This window comes from Oncorhynchus mykiss, chromosome 3, assembly GCF_013265735.2.
Source record: "Oncorhynchus mykiss isolate Arlee chromosome 3, USDA_OmykA_1.1, whole genome shotgun sequence".
Classification (NCBI taxonomy): Eukaryota; Metazoa; Chordata; class Actinopteri; order Salmoniformes; family Salmonidae; genus Oncorhynchus; species Oncorhynchus mykiss.
Window position 1 is genome coordinate 70,994,254 of NC_048567.1, and position 24,404 is coordinate 71,018,657.

Consider the following 24,404-nt stretch of genomic DNA (forward strand, 5'->3'; position numbering starts at 1 on the left):
TACTGCGGTCTACGCAGGCTCAGTTTTGCATATCATGGATGACAAACAAATCACTTCAAAACTAGGCTACCTGCACAGTTCCATCCACCATTATAATTCCATAATCATGTATTTTGCTGATCCTCCATACTGGACCGTATAGACTACTGGCTACTTTCACCCATAATTTAGACAACGTTCTGCTGATAATTTTGGATATTTGGTAGGGAAATGTATGATTTCCAACATTTGGTAGACTATTGTTTGTCAACTGTAGTTAGATACATGCAGCTTCTCTTCTGTCACAACCTGTTGCCCTTTGAGACTAAATATAGTGGTGCTCACCAGAACGTCTTAATTGATAGAATGAATGCATTAGTAATGTAGTTAACACCGGTAAAGTTCTGTTTTGAATCTCATCACGGACAACTTTAGCATTTTAGTTAATTAGCAACTTTAACTACTTTATAGCTACTTTGCATGTTAAACTTAACCCTAACCCCTAACCCAGCTAACATTAGCCAGCTACCTAGAATTCGTAACATATTGTACATTTTGCACATTCATAAAATGTAATAATGATTTGTAATTTGTAACATATCATACGAAATGGAGTGTCCCTGATTTACTTACAGAATAATACAAAATGCTCTGAGACCAGGTTGTTTGTGCTGTTGAAATACTGTCTACTTGCATTACTGTCAAAGACAACACATTACAGACACATTCACATTTTCTCAAGAGACGCTGAAATAAATAATTTCTCCACTTCTGTTCCCAAGACAAAATGACATTTTATTCTATAATGTTACTGCAAGAAATGCAATATTCTGCAGGAGTTAATATTATATTATGCTTCATGTGAGAGGTTGTAGGCCTCCATATTTCAGTTACTATTCCATTTAACTCATATGAACTTAAATGAGGAATATTCTGTTTATTCATGACTATAGGGATACTTGCGGGTGGGATATCAAGAGGTGCATGTAAACAGCGTACCCCAAATAAGACCTGAAGAGTGATATGAGTTACTATTAAGAATACTGAGCGCATGTAAACGTGGTCATTGTAACTCCGAAATGGTTGAAAATAGCAATTGGAAGTTGGATATCGTTTTTAATGCTCTCAATTTTAATACTCACTGAGACCTAAAAGATCAAATCCACAACTTTTCAACCTCATTTTGCATTATCTACAGCACAATACCTGTGTCAATAAATGTGATAACAGTACATTTGTTTTCTAGGAAAAAAAATTCACTAAAAAGTTATACCCAATGACATTTTTTATACTGTTATTTTCAAACACTGACATTAGAGGTGGTGTAGGGAGCAAGAAAATCCCCTCCCTTGGGCTAGAAACAACTTTCAGGTTTTGAAAATCACCGTCTTTTACTTTTAATCCTACCCTGTGACGTCACAGAAGCATTTTTTTTAGGACTTTCTTCTTATCTTTTTAACCACAGATCATATAAATGTGCTGTTTTCACATACGTAGACACTGGTTTGGTGCTAGAGATGATGAATGAGGTTGAAAAGTGTCAGAATTGATTTTTAACACAAAGGATTTTACCATCCTCTGTGTTAAGAGGCTCACAAACCAATAGGGATTAATGGGACAGAAAAAAACAGCAGTAAATTCCAACATATGTGCTTGGATCAGTGAGATTCACAGGCTGATGTCATCACCAATTCATCTCTACCACACCACAACCCCAGCATGAGCATATGCGTGTATTCTCTGTAGGCCCGTGTGTAAGTGTGGCGGCTGCAGTCATATCCAATGATACACAGGAAATCTCAGCTCAGATAAAAAGCACTGTGTAGTAGACTAGAGCAAAGGGGAACAGCACTGTGAAGTAGACTAGAGCAAAGGGCAACACTGTGTAGTAGACTAGAGCAAAGGGGGGCAGCACTGTGTAGTAGACTAGAGCAAAGGAGAACAGCACTGTGTAGTAGACTAGAGCAAAGGGGAGCAGCACTGTGTAGTAGACTAGAGCAAAGGGGAGCAGCACTGTGTAGTAGACTAGAGCAAAAGGGGGGCAGCACTGTGTAGTAGACTAGAGCAAAAGGGGGGCAGCACTGTGTAGTAGACTAGAGCAAAGGAGAACAGCACTGTGAAGTCGACTAGAACAAAAGAGGGGCAGCACTGTGTAGTAGACTAGAGCAAAGGAGAACAGCACTGAAAAAGACTAGAGCAAAGGGGGACAGCACTGTGAAGTAGACTAGAGCAAAGAGGGACAGCACTGTGTAATAGACTAGAGCAAAGGGGGACATCACTGTGTAGTAGACTAGAGCAAAGGGGAGCAGCACTGTGTAGTAGACTAGAGAAAAGGGGAGCAGCACTGTGTAGTAGACTAGAGCAAAGGGGAGCAGCACTGTGTAGTAGACTAGAGCAAAGGGGAGCAGCACTGTGTAGTAGACTAGATGAAGGGAAGGGGGGGCCGCACCTGGGGAACTTTAACTGAGTACTCAATGAGGTTAGGCCTACTTTATATGGTAACATTTTTTCCCAAACGTGATCTATTTCGAGGATCAGTGTTCCAATGTGAAAATAAATCAACTGAGTCTGTAGCCTTATTTGGGCAAGCAATTCAACCACAAACAAACATATCGCCTAAGCCGAGATAGTCAAGGATAAGAAGCACACACACAAAGTTGTGACGGAGACAGACACAGAGCATACGTACTCTACAGAGGGAAGTAAGGAATAGTACTTTTAAGCTTCAAAGAAAAGGGGCCCCCGAGTTGTGCAGTTGTCTGAGTGCTAGAGGCGTCACTACAGACCCTGGTTTGAATCGGTGGCGCACAATTGGCCCAGCGTGGTCCGGGTTAGGGTTAAGCCGGCCTAGGCCGTCATCGTAAATAAGAATTTGTTCTTAACTGACTTGCCTAGTTAAATAAAGGTACAAAATGTAAAAGAAAAGAAAGACTCAGCTGAAGAACAGAGAAACAGACTTCTAATGCAGTATCCTGTATCTATGGTGACAAGCTGAATCCTACCATTATAAACACCAGAGGAGAGAAGACTAGCTGGGAGCCATCAGGAGCAGACAGACAGAACCTGACATAGATGAAGCGTTTCCAGTGCTGATGATATCACTTGGCGAGGCCGTGACCAGGCCTGATGACATTTTGGAACGATTATGCCTTAACTCAGGCCATACATCAGAGGCCTTACAGCCACAAACTCAGTCAGTCAGTCAGAATATTAAAGACTCATGTTAAAAGGAGCCACCAGCTTTCATATGTTCTCATGTTCTGAGCAAGGAACGTTAACTTTTATACATGGCACATATTGCACTTTTACTTTCTTCTCCAACACTGTGTTTTTGCATTATTTAAATGAAATTGAACATGTTTCATTATTTTTTATTTATCGGTTATTTTATCTGTTATTTTTTATTTTTAATCTATTATTAAAAAATATATATTTGAGGCTAAATATATTTTATTGATGTATTATATTGCGTTATAATAAGTGTTCATTAAGTATTGTTGTAAAAAAAATAATTATATATATATATATATATATATATATATATATATATTTATTTATTTTAAATCGGTATCGGTTGTTTTTGGTCTTCCAATAATCGTATCGGCGGTGGAAAATCATAATCGGTCGACTTCTAACCAGAACCCACTGGATTCTCCAATTACATTGAATGAACTACAGGACTAAATACAAACCCTCCCAACCCAAAAAGGCCTGTGATGTTGATGGTATCCTCAATGAAATGATAAAATATACAGACCACAAATTCCAATTGGCTATACTTAAACTCTTTAACATCATCCTTAGCTCTGGCATCTTCCCCAATATTTGGAACCAAGGACTGATCACCCCAATCCACAAAAGTGGAGACAAATTTGACCCCAATAACAGTGGGATATGCATCAACGGCAACCTTCGAAAAATCCTCTGCATTATCATTAATAGCAGACGGAGGATACGTCTGTACATGTCCTCAGCGAAAACAATGTACTGAGCAAATGTCAAATTGGCTTTTTATCAAACAGACCACGTATTCACCGTGCACATCCTAACTGACAAACAAACGCAAAGTATTCTCATGCTTTGATGAATTCAAAAAAGCATTTGAAACAATTTGGAATGAGGGTCTGCTATACAAATTGATGGAAAGTGGTGTTGGGGGAAAAACATGACATTGCACCCAGCCTCACACTACTAGAATCTGAAGTCAAGCTAAAAATACTTCAAATCAGTTATAGAACCCATTTCCCTTTATTGATGTGAGGTCTGGGGTCTGCTCACCAACCAAAAATTCACAAAATGGGACAAAGCATTCACCAAACATATCCTCCGCTTAACGTAAAACACTAAATAATGCATGCAGTGCAGAAATGTAACGATTCCAAAACCTTCCATAACAAAGCCATCACCTACAGAGAGATGAACCTGGAGAAGAGTTCCCTAAGCAAGCTGGTCCTGGGGCTCTGTTCACAAACAGAACCCACAGAGCCTCAGGACAGCAACACAATTAGACCCAACAAAAATCATGAGAAAAGAAAAAGATAATTACTTGACACATTGGAAGGAATTAACAAAAAAATAATAATAATAGGAAACTAGAATGCTATTTGGCCATAAACAGAGTGTACACAGTGGCAGAAAGAAATCTTTGACTAGGGATGCACAATATGTCGGTGAGCATATCGGAATCGGAATAAATTCGCTAAAAAATGCCAACCTCGGCCCGATGTCTAGTTTAACGGCGATGTGCAAAACCGATGACAAAGCTGCTGTGCATATATAACGTAACGACACCATGGAAAATACATCGATACACAGAACAACAGCAGAAAAATACTAAGCGCACACTTCCAACAACTAAACAAGTTGAGCAGTCATTTGAAAGAGTAAGAAATTATCCGCGAGACAACTCAAAAGGTGAAATCCATTAGCGCCAAAATAATAGAATTCATTATGCTACTTGCTATGGACTGATATTTGGACCAGCGATGTCAGCCCCATGAGCATGCGGAGTCTGGCAGCACAGTGGGTCGACGAGGATTTCATACAGAAGAAAGCTGTATTGCATGCTCAAGAATGTGCTAGTTCTCATACCGCTGCTGCCATTTCAATGGCATTTGAGAACATGTTTGAAACATGAACACACTCCTAGTGCCATTTGAACAACTGACTGGAGAAATAAGCTCATCAACTGCGTCTGTAGCAGATGTGACACCCTCTGTCATGGCATTGAAACACCTGCTCATCAAAACTGCCAACAAACCGTGGGTTTAAAACTTACAAAAGTACTTGAGGCTGTGAACAAGTTTTTTGGTGGCATTCTCTCTGAGCCTCTTTACTGTGTTGCCACCATGCTAGATGCTAGGTACAAGGACCGCTACTTCGATGCAGACAAGAAACAGGGTTATACGTGAAATGTAAAGGAGTTGGATATAGACACAGGGAGATGGGGGGGTAAAGGAGATGGATATAGACACAGGGAGATGGGGGGATAAAGGAGATGGATATAGACACAGGGAGATGGAGGGGGGTAGAGGAGTTGGATATAGACGCAGGGAGATGGGGGGGGGGGGGGGGGGGGGTAAAGAGATGGATATAAACACAGGGAGATGGAGGGGGGTAAACCTGACATGATGACTCCTTGCTGTCCCCAGTCCACCTGCCCGTGCTGCTGCTCCAGTTTCAACGGTTCTGCCTTATTATTTGACCATGCTGGTCATTTATGAACATTTGAACATCTTGGCCATGTTCTGTTATAATCTCCACCCGGCACAGCCAGAAGAGGACTGGCCACCCCACATAGCCTGGTTCCTCTCTAGGTTTCTTCCTAGGTTTTGGCCTTTCTAGGGAGTTTTTCCTAGCCACCGTGCTTCTACACCTGCATTGCTTGCTGTTTGGGGTTTTAGGCTGGGTTTCTGTACAGCACTTTGAGATATCAGCTGATGTACGAAGGGCTATATAAATACATTTGATTTGATTTGATTTAAAGGAGATGGATATAGACACAGGGAGATGGAGGGGGTAGAGGAGTTGGATATAGACAGGGAGATGGAGGGGGGTAAAGGAGATGGATATAGACACAGGGAGATGGAGGGGGGGGGGGGGGGGTAAAGGAGATGGATATAGACAAAGAAGCGAATTTAAGAGCTTCCTCAGGTGCTCAGTCATTTTGATGTGACAGTTATTGGGTGTCTTCGAAGCATCAGATCAAATACTGATTGAACTCTGCTTTGGCAGTGTGTGATGATGCAAAGCCCTACAATGGCAGCGCTAGTGGGTGATGTCAGAGCTATGGCAGCCAGAATGGTTCAGCTGCACCCCTACTGACAGACTGTCAACGTCAAGCAATGGAAAAAATGAGAGACTCTGGGTTTTTTCTATTTTCAATCAGTGAAAAAACCATCATGACTGTGTGTATGCGTGTCAGGGTTTGGTGCACAAATAAAGCAGATAAATAAAGTTGACTCTGGCCAAGAAAATATCCCATTGCAAAATAATGCTTTTTAGCCTAATCGTGGATGGAAATAGCAGTTGAAAATAAATTTGACTGGTCATGCTTATCGGTCTACAGGTTAATTTGCATAATTTAGTGGAATAAAATTGACACCTGTACAGTATATCCGTTATGTATCACACACATACAGCATAGTGTCTGAGTGGAAAATCTGTCAGACAGAGCAAGAGCGGATGCTGCAGCATCTTGTGGTGCTTTCAAGACAACTGGGATCTCTGAAAAATACGAGGTCAAATCATGACCTCAGCGAACTTCAGGTCGGAAAGTCAGAGCTCTAGAAAGAGGCCCGAGTTCCCGAGTGGGAATTCCGAGTTGGATGACCGTTCAAAACAATTTTTTCCCTCAGTTTCCTTACCCAGTAGCAATTTTTTTCTGTCCCAGTTGCCTTGAACAAACTGAAGTTGGAAGTCGGAGATTTCAGATTTGAGTTGTTTTGAACGCAGCATCAAACACCAACGGAAGGCAGGCTTCATCAGCGCGTCATACACCACTTTGCAATGAGCTGGAGGAAGTATGCATTTTGAAAACATAATTATTGTTCGAAGCCTGGACATTTTAATATATGTTATGATGCATGTCTTGCCTTGCTTCAAAATAGCCTATGAATTTGGTATCTATCATCCCACAACTGTCAAAGAGTCTGTTTGGAAAAGGCTCGCACTCACCAAACAAGCTGACCAATAGAATATGTAGCCTAATATTTTCTACTACAGTAGATTGACATAGTAATCTTGCTGTTTGTTATTCCTCTTGTTCGCTGAGGAAACGTAAATGTGGACAGTTATGTTTAAAGAGCACATCCGAATTCGGCAAGAAGGACCACACATCGTTGCATCCTTGACTTGCATGTTCTGTTCATATCAATTACCATATTCTAAAATGTGATTTCTGTCACTCTGAGCACCGTGGGTGGACGCCCTAACCAGGCTGCGCACCCAACGCACATGGGTCCAGTAAATGAAAAATATTGCCGGTCCTAACAGAAACCCTGTTTTGTGTGAGTAACTGATCAGGAAAGACTCCTGTTGACAAGTTTCTATTTCCACTCGCCAGGTTCCTGCAATTCTGAAGCCCGGCCCCACCAGGATCCCCAAACCAAAGGCTACAGTATGCCGAGAGGGACAAACAGCACTACTAACACTGGACAGAGCAAAGGACAGCCGCATGCCGCCGCCATGCAATCTGGGAAAACAGTGAACGGTCAGACTGTGTTCAACATGAGAAACTAACCCACCACATTCTGAGCACCACAATAGACACGGCTGGGGTGAATTCAGGGGAAATGTTCAGAACATTGCAGATGGAAAAGATGTAACTACATCTGAGACAATTCCCTATTTTACTAACTAGGGAAATAACACATTGTAGGTGATATAATATTTGAAACCAAATGCTTGCACTAGTGCTGTGTAAATCAATAAAGAATGTATTATGCCATTGGCACAATCTATCAATTTCCTGATGGTCTATTTAAAATCTCTTTTATAGGTGCTACTTTGTATTTTCAGAAAACATCCATAATATATCTGGTGCTAATAGTGTTTCACACTGTTACTTACCTGCCAGTGTTGTGATTGGCTGTGATATTCGCCTATTGATTTCTCCAGCCAGAGCGACATCTGTTATCAAACTTTGTGGCTGTACTATCTAGTGGAAACTGCTCTGGTAGATAAAATTCTACACTGTTTTCTCAATTTCAGTTTATATGTGAAAACAAGCACTGAATAGTGTACAGAATCATTGTACCATCTAAATCACTGTGACATACATTTTCAATAACAAAAAATATATTTTTTACAGCTGTTTCAAGTTGTTGAACCAAAAGTAGTTTTAGTCTACCAGCTTCAAACATCTGTAAAAAGATATGTCCCAGTGATTTGATGGTACAATGATTCCCTACACTATGCAAAAAATACAATGCTAAAAAAAAATACTCCTATGTGTAGTAGGGTTGGGAGATATTTGGGGAGACTTCTTCTATGATATGTTACTCCAAATACCACCATATCCGATATAATAGTTTTGCGCCGTTAATGACAGTCATTCCAGACTGGGCAATTTTTGTGCTTATTTACAATATTATAGTTGCATTCTCATTAAAATAATATTTGTATGGAAGGAGAAATAAGGCTTATTTAATTAATGTACAACATATTGAAACAGCGCAACTGATAATACTGCAAGATTGATTGGTAAAGCTCAAATAGGGTATATTCTTGCACATCACAATATATAGACACAGGGAGAAAATCACTATATTAAATTTAATCATACTGACTATCAACACAACCCTAAATATGTAGCACCTTTAAAGTTGTCTAAGTAGGAGCATGTTCATACTCGACAAGTACGGTTGAAGTAGGAAGTTGGCACACTTCGGTTGGAGTCATTAAAACTCGTTTTTCAACCACTCCACAAATTTCTTGTTAACAAACTATAGTTTTGGCAAGTCGGTTAGGACATCTACTTTGTGCATGACACAAGTAATTTTTCCAACAATTGTTTACAGACAGATTATTTCACTTATAACTAGGAGGTGTGGGCTCGGGTCACAAATATGATGACTTGCAACCCCAATGACTCATGACTTGTACCTTATGACTCGACCAGACACCCTCCGCAAGTCCAAATATTAAAAATGATGCTATTAAAATACGTGTGCAGCGCATCAACTCTTCATTTAATGGATTACAGTTTGAATCGGACAGCAACCAATCAAATTGTGCCAGCTGAGAAAAAGTGCGTGGAGGAACGTCGGTAGGTGAGTTCAGATGGAGCCCTTGGAAAGATGATACCCCAAATTATTATTTTCGGATATAAAGATGACAATGTATCAACAAAAAATGGATTTCAACTTGCAAAACATGCGGGAAGAAAATGACCAATGGAGGAGCAACAATTTCCAATTTTGTTTGACAATTGAAGCTGCATAAAGAACGGTAAGTCGTGGCAGTGTACGCTCAAACCGGTGTGATTAGAACGCTTATTTAGAATATCCAGTTTATATTGACACAAGTCAGCATTTAAGCTTGCCACACTATTTTTTCATAGAAATATTTTGCACAAACACAGTCCTTACGAAGTTATGTCCTGAATGCGACCAGTTTATTTTGGGATGCGATGTTCAGACATTCACAGAAGTAGAGATAGCATACACAATCATCCAAACCCGAAAATGTAGGCTACATTAGTCCTAGCTCTAACTGAAGAAAGATTGACGTAACACAAGCAGTCATATTTGGATAACTGGCTGTCAGAAAACACAATATGAATTAGCAAATAGCCGTTACTATTTAGAATTAATCATGGGTGAGCTCACAATTGATAAAAAATAATTTAGTAAAACACTTTCTAGAAATTGAAAGTAATCTGATGGGTAGTTTGTGCGCTCCGCCATGTTTTTGTGTTTTTTCTCCCGTCAACCAAGGATAATAAGAGGAGACAAGATGAGTTTGGTCTGTTTGCAGTATGCATGTTGAAGGGGGGTGTGTCGTCTATGATCATTCACTTCCCTTCCAGAGGTTTACCCTTCACCTCATTATAACATCTTTGGTCTGACAGACGTTCAAATGACACCCAGAATTAATTGTATAATGTCAACAAACATGGAGCCACACATGGCAAATAGCATTATCTCAATATAAATCAGTACAACCTTTTTCACACATCATAGGTGTCCATTACAATCTATGCAATATTCGGAATGCATCATTTGTCACCAGTGCTTGAAAACATGTGGCTAAAACTGTAAATACAATATGCTCCATCCATACATACATACATACATACATACATACATACGTACGTATGCTACAGTAGGATCACCACGACATACAGAAAATAAGGCCCTTACTTTGATAGGACACATCACTGCACTCTATTCTCCTCTGTAAATTGGTAATCTCTAATCTCCCGTTGCAAGACCCACTGGTTGATGCTTATTTATAAAACCCTCTTAGGCCTCACTCCCCTCTATCTGATATACCTACTGCAGCCTTCATCCTCCACATACAACACCCGTTCTGCCAGTCACATTCTGCTAAAGGTCCCCAAAGCACACGCATGCCTGGGTCGCTCGTCTTTCAGTTCGCTGCAGCTAGCAACTGGAACAAGATGAAAAAAAAAACACTCAAACTGGACAAAGACTCAATCATGAACACTCTTACTGGCAGTTGTGGGTGCTTTGTGTGATGCATTGTTGTCTCTACCTTCTTGCTGTTGTCTGTGCTCAATTATGTTTGTACCATGTTTTGTTCTTCTACCATGTTGTGATTCTACCATGCTGTGTTTCTACCATGCTGTGTTTCTACCATGTTGTGTTTCTACCATGCTGTGTTTCTACCATGCTGTGTTTCTACCATGCTGTGTTTCTACCATGCTGTGTTTCTACCATGCTGTGTTTCTACCATGCTGTGTTTCTACGATGTTGTGTTTCTACCATGTTGTGTTTCTACCATGCTGTGTTTCTACCATGCTGTGTTTCTACCATGTTGTGTTTCTACCATGCTGTGTTTCTACCATGCTGTGTTTCTACCATGCTGTGTTTCTACCATGCTGTGTTTCTACCATGCTGTGTTTCTACCATGCTGTGTTTCTACCATGCTGTGTTTCTACCATGTTGTGTTTCTACCATGTTGTGTTTCTACCATGCTGTGTTTCTACCATGCTGTGTTGCTACCATGTTGTGTTTCTACCATGCTGTGTTGACATGCGTTGCAGCTATGTTGTTGTCTTAGGTCTCTCTTTATGTAGTGTTGTGGTGTCTCGTCATGATGTTTGTTTTGTCCTATATTCTTAATCCCAGCCCCCATCCCCGCAGGAGACCTTTTGCCTTTTGGTAGGCTGTCATTGTAAATAATAATTTGTTCTTAACTGACATGCCTAGTTAAATAAAAGGTTAAATAAAATAAAAAAATAGGAACGCACACATGTCCAAAGTTATTATTTGTAAGGAAAACAACAAGGAAGGCAATGCGAGCACCAGCCAGAAAATATGCCAATTCCTGCAAGACTGTGCAAATGTCGGGGGAAACATTGGTGAAGTGCTTGGGCTCTCGTGGAAGAGAGAGGTTTGTCCGGCTCAGTAAAGCTTCAAACATAAATCGTCCGAAACACTGAAATAGGCTACTTCTATGCGAATTAATAAGGAAGCGGAGCACACCTCAATTCAAACTGTAGTTAAAAAATTAAACTTATTAGAAAATACGTGGAAATTGAAAAATTGAAACATAGCCTATAGATAATTAGCAGGCAGAGCGTGTTAACTGTCCTGTTGGGTAACAATCACATTTTGGAACAGTGAGTGAATTCTGACATCCTGTGCATAAAACAACTCACGCTGGGGCGATCGTTAGAGATATTTGGAACTCACATGTGAAAAGGTTAAGCTAGCCAAGACCAACAACACGAACAAAGACTATAGAGCTACAATTAACTTGTTATGGGCAGGTGGGACGGTATCGTCCCACCTGGCCAATATCCTGTGAAATTGCAGAGCGCGAAATTCAAACTAGAGTATTATAAATATTTTACTTTCATAAAATCACAAGTGTAATACATCAAAATAAAGCTTAACTTCTTGTTAATCCAGCCGCTGTGTCAGATTTCAAAAAGGCTTTACGGCGAAAGTAAACCATGCGATTATCTGAGGACTGCGCCCCGCATACAAACACATGAAAAACATTTCAACCAGGAAGGGGCGACACGAAAGTCAGAAATAGCGATATAAAAAATGCCTTACCTTTGATGATCTTCTTCTGTTGGCACTACAAAAGGTCCCAGTTACATCACAAATGGTCCTTTTGTCCGATAATGTCTTTCTTTATATCCATAAAAACTCAGTTTAGCGGCACTTCAGTCAACAATGTAAACCAGTTTCCCTCCATCAAAATTCATACAAAACTAATAAACTTCTCCAAACAACATTTATAATCAAACCTTAGGTACCATAATACGCAAATAAACTATACAATTTGAGACAGAATAGTTATTGTCTTTACCGGTGAAAAATACCAAAGAACGTGCTCTCTTCCACACGCTTGGAAACACTACAGCCACCTAGAAGAACCTACAATTTCGGTCTCATTTTTTCAAAAACCAGCCTGACACTCTTTCTAAAGACTGTTGACAACTAGTGGAAGCCCTAGGAACTGCAATCTGGGAGGACTTGGCCTTATAAGTGATAGCCATTGAAAATAGAGGTAGGCCGATTTTTTTTTTTTTTTTTGGGGGGGGGGGGGGGGGGGGGTTGTTGTCCTCCTCTGGGTTTTGCCTGCCATATCAGTTATGTTATACTCACAGACATTTTAACCGTTTTAGAAACTTTAGAGTGTTTTCTATCCAAATCTACCAATTATATGCATATCCTAGCTTCTGGGCCTGAATAACTTCCGGACGTCAAAATACCGCCCCCTACCCAAGAGAGGTTAATGAGTGGAGTTACAAACGGACTGTACCAAAGAAGTTAAAATGTATTACTTGGAAATAAACATTTTCTACACCCGTGTCTACGTGTAGCCTACTTCGACACCGTGTCCCCACATTTCACACTCTCCCATGCCAAATAGCGTGAAGCCACAGAGCTCTTATCGTAGGCTCTATTTCTCTACATGGGATTATTGCAAACCATGGGTTGGGATTTGACCTGGCTACATGTACATTGAACACCACAGCAGCTTTTCAGGATGTTTAGTTATTTCTGTATAACAAAAAATCTACGAAAAAGTTGCCTCTTTTACAACAGGAGGTCAACGGGAAAGAATGTTGGTTTTCCCCAATTTGTAGGCGTAGTCGAGAGGAATTCCTTATTACTACCAACTAAGACTATAGTCCGAGTACCAGTCTCTTTAGCTAACATTCCATTCTTTACCTCTCTGTCATTGCCAAAGAGACAGGCCTTTCGTCAATCTCAACATTCAATGTGCTGGATGCTCATTGGTTTTGGAAATAACTTTCATATTTTCCATGACAACATGTGGAGCCTCAAAAGTAGAATTAGAATTTATAACAAAGTCAAAAACAATCATTTTGCTGTTAGTTAGGCAAGCTGTTGTATTTTGACGTTTTGTGGTTGGAACTGCAGTATGTATTTAGTTTGAGAATGTAGATGTGAGCTAGCAACTTTTGACATACTGGTTTCATCCGGACAAACAATATGGTTGCTTAGCAACCAGATACCAACATGTTCTGTGGAGAAAAAAGTTCAAATATTTGAATAATTATTGTGATTGGAGGACAGCTGTGAGGGTGATATAATCAGGACCAAATCCTCTGTTCTCTTCAAGCGCATTAACATTCATGATAGAATATTCATATTTAAAGATGGCAGAAAGGCCAGTCTCTTCGGCACATTATATCCTGTACAGAGAATGGATTAGAGTTCTCTCTGGTTCAGGCAAAGATTTTTATAACTAACCCAAGATAGACCACAGCCTGTCGTTTCCGATGGGAGCAAATTAATCATAGTCCGCAGAGCAAGCAAGGAGGTGGGCAGAGCCAAGCATGACATTGGCACAGATATGAACTGTAGAACAATGAAACAGATATTTCACTGGATATTTAAATGTGAGGCATCCGCTAGGTGTTTCCACAAAGTGGCAGTGGGAGAAGATTGAACTAGATAGATTTTGGCCGACATTCCGTATATGTTCTCATCCTGGGGCGGCAGGGTAGCCTAGTGGTTAGAGCGTTGGACTAGGAACCGGAAGGTTGCAAGTTCAAACCCCCGAGCTGACAAGGTACTAATCTGTCGTTCTGCCCCTGAACAGGCAGTTAACCCACTGTTCCTAGGCCATCATTGAAAATAATAATTTGTTCTTAACTGACTTGCCTGGTTAAATAAAGGTAAAATTAAAACATTTAATGTTTCCAGAACTAGAATATGTTATGAACAGTGTACTAAACTTTAACCTTGGCAATAAAAAAAACCCCACTATTGCATTGTTTAGAAGGAGTGCAAAAGCGAATTGAGTTACACATCAAAGAGTAGTTGTTCCATAAAGAAAATATGCAGATGATGCTAGAACGCACCAATAGGATCTCTTGGCTCTGCTTCCCTCCTTGCGTGCTTGGCTCTGCCCACTATGGCTCATTTGTTCCCATTGGAAACGATCAGGCTGTGGTCTACCTTGGTTTTGTTATAAAAATCTTATTTGCATTTTTCTGTTAGGGAACGCCTTCTTTGAACTGCACGTGTGTAATAACAATTCGCCCTTGTACTCATAAACGCATTTATTTTTTACTTTTGCAAAGGGTAGAGTCTACAAAACTTAGTCCACTCTGTTCGTAACAGATTAAAATTTTGGAAATATTAAACTATCGAGATCTGTGGTACAGGTCTAAAAACGCGTCGAACATCAACTACCACAATATACCTCGTGAGCTCCATCAGCTAGACACACGTGTAAAACAGAACATACACGCATGTTGCTATGGCTAACTAGCTCAACTTTCTGGGCGAACACAGCGCAGGCATAATATTAAAATACACGAAACGTGCTCGGAAGAGGACAGTTGAGCAATTGCTTTGAAGGCCTTCAGCTAAACATGGACAAAATAGCCAAGCATGGGAGTCTCGTTAGCTAGCTACTAGCTATCTATGTTAGCTGTCCTACAGATATGTTTAAAAACACCCAGGGCAATGACAGATATGAGACGGTATCTTGCTCAGCCAAAGGCACACATACTTCCAGCTGTTAGAAATATTATAACTTACCAGAATTACCCTTTTGTTCCCACCAGTCATCACCTAAATCGTCCCCCATCTTCAAATCCAAAACTACCGCTGCGCTGTGGCTTCTGGTTGTTCACAATCGCATGACATTTGTGAACAGTTTAAACGGAAGTGTTACCGGGACATTATGGACAAGACATCAACTCTACACTTACTACATTAGGTTGAGTCTACACTGACAAAGCCCCTGCAAAGAAACAGTCACGAAAGTGGCATCTGTTAAGTTGTAAATGTTTCAAGAAGGGCTACAATAAATAATTGCTAAACCGCTGAGAAACGGTATGTGACATTGCGGTATATAACGTAACTCAAATATTTGTATTTTAACATTAAAATCTACAGATTCAAGATAAATGTGCATAATTAACGCAGGGCATATGTCATTACAAGTTTATGTATAAATTAAAATGTTTTAAAATGTAACGTAAGCTATGTTATTGAGCGAGAATGTATTTCTGATTGATGTCTTTTGTGGGGAATCTGCAATTTGAGTCCTATTCTATTCAGACTTTATTGGCAGCGTTTCAAATTCGAAGTAGACAGCCCTTGGCCCTAAACCCTATGCCTTTGGGAAAATCCCCGTTGCCATATTTGTCGTCGGTCCAAACGATTAGCCAAGCAAGGGAAGTTTACAACGTAAACCCCTCAGCCTTCGCATTTAATGGAGTTTGCGAGTGTACAATTTTGTTCGCTCGGGCCTGAAACGCCCCAATTCGCAATGATTGTACATCCGCTAAGAAAAGTCCTCCAAAACCTAAAACATCAACTGTCAATAGGAAGTCAACATACAAGTGTAAGTAAAAACGAATGTAAATAAGTTAAATTGTGCAACTAATGCACAAACACGTCTCATAAAAGTAATGTTTTTGGACATTTTAGAAGAAAAAAAATCCTCCTTCAGAAGTAGCTAGGCAGGCTAATGTTAGTTAGCTAATTAATTTGCTAGCTATCATAGAGTAGGGGTATATTAATAATTATATAGTTAATATAAGTAGACATGCAATCACAATTGACTGTAGCTCATATAAAGCACCCACAAGCTACCGGTGGCTGAAAACACAATCATCGCGGGATGAACGAGGGACGAATTTCCTGGCAAGGGCGGTCCATTTAAAAATAATTTATTCCCGAATTCTTATCACTTTACAAGGTTCCTGTAACACCTAAAGATTTTGCAATTGTTTTAGATGCCATTCCCTCAGGTGTTGCTCTGTTATTCAGGAACGTGTCAAGCAGGATGTTCTCTACCTTATGTCATGCCTTATTGGAATGGATTTATTGATAATATCTGTTGGGAAAAAGTTTGGATGTTGCCACACACATACCTACTTGTTAACAAAATTAAGGAAGTTTCCTTTAAAATGATTCATAAATATTATCCTGTCAACCACTATATGAAAAAGTTTAAGGAAAACATCAACTCAAATTGCTCCTTTTGTAATGACCACCCAGAAACAGTGTAGCCTCTTTTTTGGCATTGTATTCGTGTAAGAAAACTGTGGCAAGACATCAGTAGATTTATAATTGAACACATTTATGAAGATTTTACACTATTGTGGAAAGTGTTAATAAAAAAATAAAAAATAATTCCTTCCTCCCTCACCCCTTGCCCTGTAAGTGTATACTCATCAGACGTCATGATACGTCATCAGAAGTGTCCACTTAATTTGAGGGCTGGGGAGATGGGGTGTCTTTTTAAGAGTTTGAAACACACTCTATCTAGGCTTGCCTAAACATCAGACTGTTACGTTTTTCAGTCTAACCAAAGTTGACCTAAAAAGATGCAATAGTCTCTACAAGCCAGAATTTGAATAACATGATATTTACACGTACTTTACTGGTTGTTGGCTACATGCTATTGGTCCTTTTGGCGGTAGGAAGTGGATAAGGGGTATCCACAGGAAAGTGCTGTTTACTCGATTTTTTTTGCTGCACTGTTATGCGATGCACAATATGTAAACAATAACCTAATGTAAACCGAACTAAGTTGACCGTAACACATTTCCTTGCAATCACCTGAAAGTGTTTGTCATTTGGTTTGTGATTCGGTTAGGCTCGGCCATATCTTGCAAGTGTTTGTCACATGCGAATTGTATCAACATTGACAACAAAACACAAATACAAACTGATATACAGGCCAGCATACTGAAGGTCAGGTTGATAACCCTTCCCTGTGTATAGTCTGTACCAGATTACCTCTGACAGGGACAAAATCGATGGACAACAGGTAAAGTCAATTGAAATTAAGTTTGTTCATCATTCTGACTTGTAATGGGACTATTTGGGAAAGCTGAGCCTACATGTTGGAGACAAGTGTATAACTATTTCACTCTCTGATTCTAAAATAGGCCATATTGCTAAACCTATTATATTCTGTATTTAATCCAGAATGTTTTGTACAATCAATGTATAATCTATGTCTGGTTGAATTTTTTTACTTTCTAAGTGGAGGTTTTGAGCAAAATGCCCAGTTGAAAAGGTGGTTCTCCTAATCAGAACACATTGTCCCAGGGTGGCCTCCTATAGGCCTACTTCATAAACTGAGTAGAGATAGTGGCTTTTGTTTCACATGCAGTGGAACTATATCTCAAACTCCAATTTAATTATGCGTCAAGAGGCAAAGGGGAGGCTTTGCATAATACAGCTCCACTTTCTGACCTTTGGGAGATGACAGAGGCAATTACAGAAGAGTACAATACCACTACACATGCATTAGTCATCATCATCAGAGGTAATGCCTCCTCAGGGCGTTGGGCTGCAGCGGCCTGTTCCCTGGGGTGTCTTTCTCTGCAGTTTACATTACACACTCTGTTCTGTCATCATCACAGAGATGGGCCTTCTCGTTAGTTTTACACACAGAGAGAAAGAAAGAAAGAAAGGGGGGGAAAGACAAGAATAAAAAGGAGGATGTGATTGGAATGGTGCCCTCCTTTCTGCAGCTGTGGAAGAGAGGTGTGGAGGGAGGGACAAGTCTTCTGGGAGTAATTGTGTGTTTCTGTCAGAATAACACATTTTCTGGCTGGGAGAGGCTGCGAGACATTTGATTAAAGCTTCGCCACCAAGTAGAGAGAACAGGCTGATTACTGAGGAAATTATACAGAGTCAGGATGGCTGTGCTGTGGTACACCCAGAAAGCAGAGATAAAGAAAATAGGTAAGGGAAAGAAAGGAAGGACAAAGTGAACACATTGCGCTGAGTGCAGCCAACATTCAGATGAGACAATGGGCCGTAAATGGCAGCTCCACATGTAATTAACTGGTCTATCATCCCTAGAAAGAGACAGACGTCTGCCTCAGCTCTCCTCCTCTCTGGGAGTGTTGGCTGTGAGTTAGTGAGGTACAATGAATCTACAGCTTCTCGTTACTGTGTGTGTGAAAAGGAACAATCCGGCTCTGCCACTGGGAACAATAGGGAAATGTACTTTTCTTTCAAAGTTCATCAGCCATTCCTATTGTTTGGCACAACAGCTAATATGATTAGTTTTGAAGAAAACATCTGTTAACTCAAATGAGAAGAGAGAGAAACAGACTCCTACCAAAACATGAGCAGATGACTCTCCTGATACAGAGAAAATCAATAAGAAACTGTGGGAATCAAAAAGATCACCAGACTTTCTCCTGAAAGCTTGTTTTGTGAGGGAGAGATAGAGGATGAAAGTCTTCAAGACTAGGTGCTTTAGCAGCTGTGTCTGTGGACCTGTGGGTGATTGCAGACTGCGGTGCGTCTGTGTTAATGTGTTGATTTTGTTGGATGCAGCTGTTCATCACTTTCCCTTTTTAATGATCACAAGGAGACGTGTTATTTTTGGAATATCGTCCTCTCTGATGCTGGCCATTTCTTCACTGAGCACTAAGAGAGAACAACAGAGGAGAAGAAGCGAGAGAGAGAAGTCTAATTAGCACTGAAATCATTCAGTGCTAATTACTGTGTGCCCACAAATGTCTCTCTCTCTCTCTCTCTCTCTCTCTTGTTTTTCCTCTCCCAGAACTTATAACACTCCCTATTCTGATTTTCTCTCTGACCTTCCAACTCCATTTCTGTCCCTCCCCCTCCCTCCCTTACTATGTTCTTCCTTTCACTGAGCCTCTACACACAGTTCTAATCCACTCCTCACAAATGAAATGAGAATCACAACTAAATCAATTTCATTTCCATGTATGTAGCACCACACACTAAGTTTTTAATGAGGTAGATTAGTGTTTACTGTTGTCTCTTGTTTATTTGTTTGTTTGTTTCTCCTGACTGTAGCATTGAGACACTCGTACTCAGTCAAGTGACACTCGTTCACACTCACTCTTTCTCTCACTTAATTCGAAGGGCTTTATTGGCATGGGAAATATTTGTTTACATTGCCAAAACAAGGGAAATTGATAATAAACACTTTGTGAAATAAACAATACAAATTTTACAGTAAACATTACACTTACAAAAGTTCCAAATGTCATATTATGTGTGTGTATGTATGTATGTATGTATGTATATATATATATATATATATATATATATATATATATATATACACAGTGTTGTAATGATGTGCAAATAGTTAAAGTACAAAAGTGAAAATAAATAAACATATAGGTTGTATTTACAATGGTGTTTGTTCTTCACTGGTTGTCCTTTTCTTGTGGCAACAGGTCACAAATCTTGCTGCTGTGATGGCACACTGGTATTTCACCAAATAGATATGGGAGTTGATCAAAATTGGATTTGTTTTCAAATTCTTTGTGGATCTGTGTAATCTGAGGGAAATAAGTGTCTAATATGGTCATACATTTGGCAGGAGGTTAGGAAGTGATGCTCAGTTTCCACCTCATTTTGTGGGCAGTGTGCACAGCCTGTCTTCTCTTGAGAGCCATGTCAGCCTTTCTCAATAGCATGACTGTGCTCACTGAGTCTGTACATAGTCAAATATTTACTTAATTTTAGTTCAGTCACAGTGGTCACGTATTCTGCCACTGTGTACTGTATGTTTAGTGCCAAATGGCATTCTAGTTTGTTCTGTGACAAGTAATTATATTTTTGTTTTCTCATGATTTGTTTGGGTCTAATTGTGTTGCTGTCCTGGGGCTCTGTGGGGTAAATAGTTTATCAGCTTGGTTTTATTTTTTACCATTATTTAACTAGGCAAGTCAGTTAAGAACAAATTCTTATTTTCAATAACGGCCTAGGAACAGTGGGTTAACTGCCTGTTCAGGGGCAGAACGAACATTTGTACCTTGTCAGCTCGGGGATTTGAACATGAAACCTTTCGGTTACTAGTCCAAAGCTCTAACCACTAGGCTACCCTGCCACCCCGATTAAAGATAAGATACATGGAATTGTATTTGATCTATTTATTCATTTTTTCTAATCTTTACAGGTAAATGCCACAGGCACTATCTACAATTTACTGAAGCCAATGCAGAAGGAAAAGCTGTGTACATTTGCAAATACTGTGCCAAATCATCTGTGAATAATGCAACAAAGATGCAGAATCCTCTGGCCAAGTGCATAAAGTTCCCTCAGCGCTCACAACAAGCAACCTCTGACAAAAGTCCCTCTACTTTTATTCGAGGTGAAAATTATGAATCAGATACCTTATTGATAGCAACAGCTCATGGTCCTCCTGGAATCAGAAGTGTTTTTGACTCAATGGAGGAACGTAGTCAAAGAAATGATTATGAATGTCTTGCTCGAGCTGTGTATGCAACTGGTTCACCTCTGATGCTCACAGGCAATGTGTATTGGAAGAGATTTCTGAATGTTCTTCACACAGCATACACCCCTCCAACCAGACATGCTTTATCTGCTCATTTGCTGAAAGCAGAGTTCAACCCAGTTCAAGTGAAGGTCAAGCCAATCATAAAGAAAGCAGACTGTATTGCAATAATCTCTGATGGGTGGTCGAATGTTCGTGGGCAAGGAATAATTAACTACATCATCTCCACCACTCTACCAGTATCCTACAATAGCACAGGCACAAGGGACTACAGACACACCGGTCTCAACATTGCAAATGAGCTGACGCCAGTCATCAATGACCTTGGACTAAAGAAGGTATTTGCACTGGTGACAGACAATGCTGTGAACATGAAGGCTGCTTGGTCTAAAGTGGAGGAGTCCTACCCTCACATCACACCCTTTGGCTGTGCTGCTCATGCATTGAATCTGCTCCTCAAGGACATCATGGCACTGAAAACAATGGATACACTACAAGAAAACCAAGGAGATGGTTAAGTATGTGAAGGGTCATCAAGTTATAGCAGCAATCTACCTCACCAAGCAAAGGAGAAGAATAAGAGCACCCCATTGAAGTGTGGTGGTGACATCATGTTTGACAGTCTTCTAGAGGGGAAGGAGTCTCCAAGAAATGGCCATATCACAGTCTGCTGATATGGACAGCCCCATCAAGAGGATCCTCCTGGATGATGTATTTTGATAGAGAGTGGTAAGCAGCCTGAAACTCCTGAAACCTATAGCAGTAGCCATTGCACAGATTGGGGTAGACAATGCCATCCTGTCTAATGTTCAGACTCTGCTTGCTCCAAGCAGAAGAAACTGCAGATCAGAAATGCATCAAAAAGCATGAAGACATCTGCCTGAAGCCCATACATGCAGCATCGTACATGTTGGACCCCAAGCATGCTGGGAAGAGCAGAGATCAACAAGGCCTATGGTGTCATCACGACTGTGTCTCACCACCTTGGCCTGGATGAGGGCGAAGTCTGGCGAAGTACACTTCCAAGCAAGGGCTTTGGGATGGAGATGCAATATGGCAGTCGTACCAACATTACAAATGAAATGTATTTATAAAGCCCTTCTTACATCACCTGATATCTCAAAGTGCTGTACAGAAACCCAGCCTAAAACCCCAAACAGCAAGCAATGTAGGTGTAGAAGCACGGTGGCTAGGAAAAAAATCCCTAGTAAGGCCCGAACCTAGGAAGAAACCTAGAGAGGAACCAGGCTATGGGGTGGCCAGTCCTCTTCTGGCTGTGCCGGGTGGAGATTATAACAGAACATGGCCAAGATGTTCAAATGTTCATAGATGACCAGCAGGGTCAAATAATAATAATCACGGTGGGAATATCTCTTCAGCCACCTAGTGGAAGGGACTTCGTAAAAGGTTTATGTTTCTGTCTCCATATATGGTAAATATATCCAATGCAAAGGTATTTATAATAATTTGCATATATTTCCTTTAATTCCCATGGAAAGTTTCCACCTCTGAAAATTCCCCAAAATGTGCAACCCACTCACAACCATGAAGGGCAATGGGTTCTATAACTGATTCAAGTATTTTTAGCCAGATCCTAATGTAACGGATGTGAAACGGCTAGCTTAGTTAGCGGTGGTGCGCGCTAAATAGCGTTTCAATCGGTGACGTCACTTGCTCTGAGACCTTGAAGTAGTAGTTCCCCTTGCTCTGCAAGGGCCGCGGCTTTTGTGGGTAACGATGCTTCGTGGGTGTCAGTTGTTGATGTGTGCAGAGGGTACCTGGTTCGTGCCTGGGTATGGGCGAGGGGACGGTCTAAAGTTATACTGTTACACTAATTGTTCTGTCGAATTGTTATGTCGAATTTTATGTTCCTTTTGATGGCATAGAAGGCCCTTCTTGCCTTGTCTCTCATATCACTCACAGCTTTGCGGAAGTTACCTATGGTACTGATGTTTAGGCCGAGGTATGTATAGTTTTTTTGTGTGCTCTAGGGCAACAGTGTCTAGTTGGAATTTAGATTCGTGGTCCAGGTTACTGAACCTTTTTTGGAACACCATTATTTTTGTCAGGGCCCAGGTCTGATGTAATTGGAGAATCCAGTGGGTTCTGGTAGTCTTTAACAGTAGATTCTAAGATTTGAATTTGATCATGTTTTTGCTGTTTGTTCTTTGTTATAGACCAAAAAATACTGGAGAAGTGGTTTACCAATACATCTCTGTTTTGGATAGATAACATCTTTTCGCGTTGTTGTTGGTTTAGTGTTGAAATGCGATGCTGCTGGCAGCAGAGAAGTCAGGTGCAGGAGAGTGGAAACTGATTTACACCAGTTGTGTTTAATAACCATAAACCACTGTAAACAGAATAAATACAATAAACGGGTCAAACAAAACCCAGCACAAACAAGCACTACAACAAACAATTACAGACAAGTACATGAGGGGGAACAGAGGGTTAAATACACAACATGTAATTGATGGAATTGGAACCAGGTGTGATGGAAGACAAGACAAAACCAATGGAAAATGAAAAGTGGATCGGCGATGGCTAGAAGGTCGGTGACTTCGACCACCGAACGCCGCCCGAACAAGTGTGTTCCAATTTTCCCAGAAGTGGTTAGATTCTATGGATTCTTGAATTACATTTAGCTGATTACGGGCGTGCTGTTCCTTCTTTTTCCGTAGTGTATTTCTGTATTGTTTTAGTGATTCACCATAGTGAATCAGGCTCAGGTTTTCTGGGTCTATGTTTTTGGTTGGACAGGTTTCTCAATTTCTTTCTTAGGTTTTTGCATTCTTCATCGAACCATTTGTCATTGTTCTAAATTTTCTGTTTGAATTGTTTAGATTTGGTAGGGAAGCTGAGAGATCTATATACTGTTTAGGTTTTCTACTGCCAAGTATACAAATGTATTTGTTTTTTGGTTGATTTCCACACTATTTTCACACTATAGCATTTCTTGTTATTCAGCTCCTTTGTATTTGATGCCTCATGATTGGGCATAGCTCTGTTCAAGTTGAGTGTGATTTTGCTGTGATCTGATAGGGGTGTCGGTGGACTGACTGTGAACACTCTAAGATAATCTGGGTTGAGGTCAGTGATAAGGTAGTCTACAGTACTTCTGCCAAGAGATGAGCTATAGGTGTACCTACCATAGGAGTCCCCTCAAAGCCTACCATTGACTATGTACATACCCAGTGTCCGACAGAACTGCAGGAGTTGTGTCCCGTTTATGTTGTCGTAGTTGTGTCTAAGGGGGCATATGGGGGAGGGAATGCTATCACTTCCAGGTAGGTGCTTGTCCACCTGTTTGCTGAGGGTGTCAGGTTCTTGTCCAGTTCTGGCATTTAGGTCGCCACAGACTAGTACAGGGTCCCTGGGCCTTGAAATGATTGATCTCCCCCTCTAGGATGGAGATGCTGTCATCGTTAAAGTATGGGGATTCTATTGGGGGTGTATAGGTAGCACACATGAGGACATTTTTC

At 40.5% G+C, this 24,404-nt stretch overlaps 2 protein-coding genes across 4 annotated transcripts in view; one reads left to right on the forward strand and one right to left on the reverse strand.

Moving 5' to 3' along the window:
- The window catches only part of LOC110520513 (filamin A-interacting protein 1-like), a 40,114-nt gene extending 32,075 nt beyond the window's left edge, over positions 1-8,039 (forward strand). The window contains exon 6 of one of the 2 annotated variants that reach the window (XM_021597892.2): positions 7,544-8,039. In XM_021597892.2, the coding sequence (XP_021453567.2) occupies positions 7,544-7,687 (144 nt within the window). In that variant the 3' untranslated portion in view covers positions 7,688-8,039. The remainder of the gene's footprint in view (positions 1-7,543) is intronic. The other variant, XM_021597891.2, reaches the window with a different exon arrangement.
- cmss1 (cms1 ribosomal small subunit homolog) overlaps positions 1-15,466 on the reverse strand; it is a 59,039-nt gene extending 43,573 nt beyond the window's left edge. The window contains exon 1 of one of the 2 annotated variants that reach the window (XM_036975071.1): positions 15,204-15,466. Coding sequence is in view for 1 of the 2 variants with exons in the window: in XM_021597894.2 (XP_021453569.1) it covers positions 15,204-15,252 (49 nt within the window). In the remaining variant the exon portion in view is untranslated. The remainder of the gene's footprint in view (positions 1-15,203) is intronic. The other variant, XM_021597894.2, reaches the window with a different exon arrangement.
- Between the last annotated feature and the right edge of the window lie 8,938 nt (positions 15,467-24,404).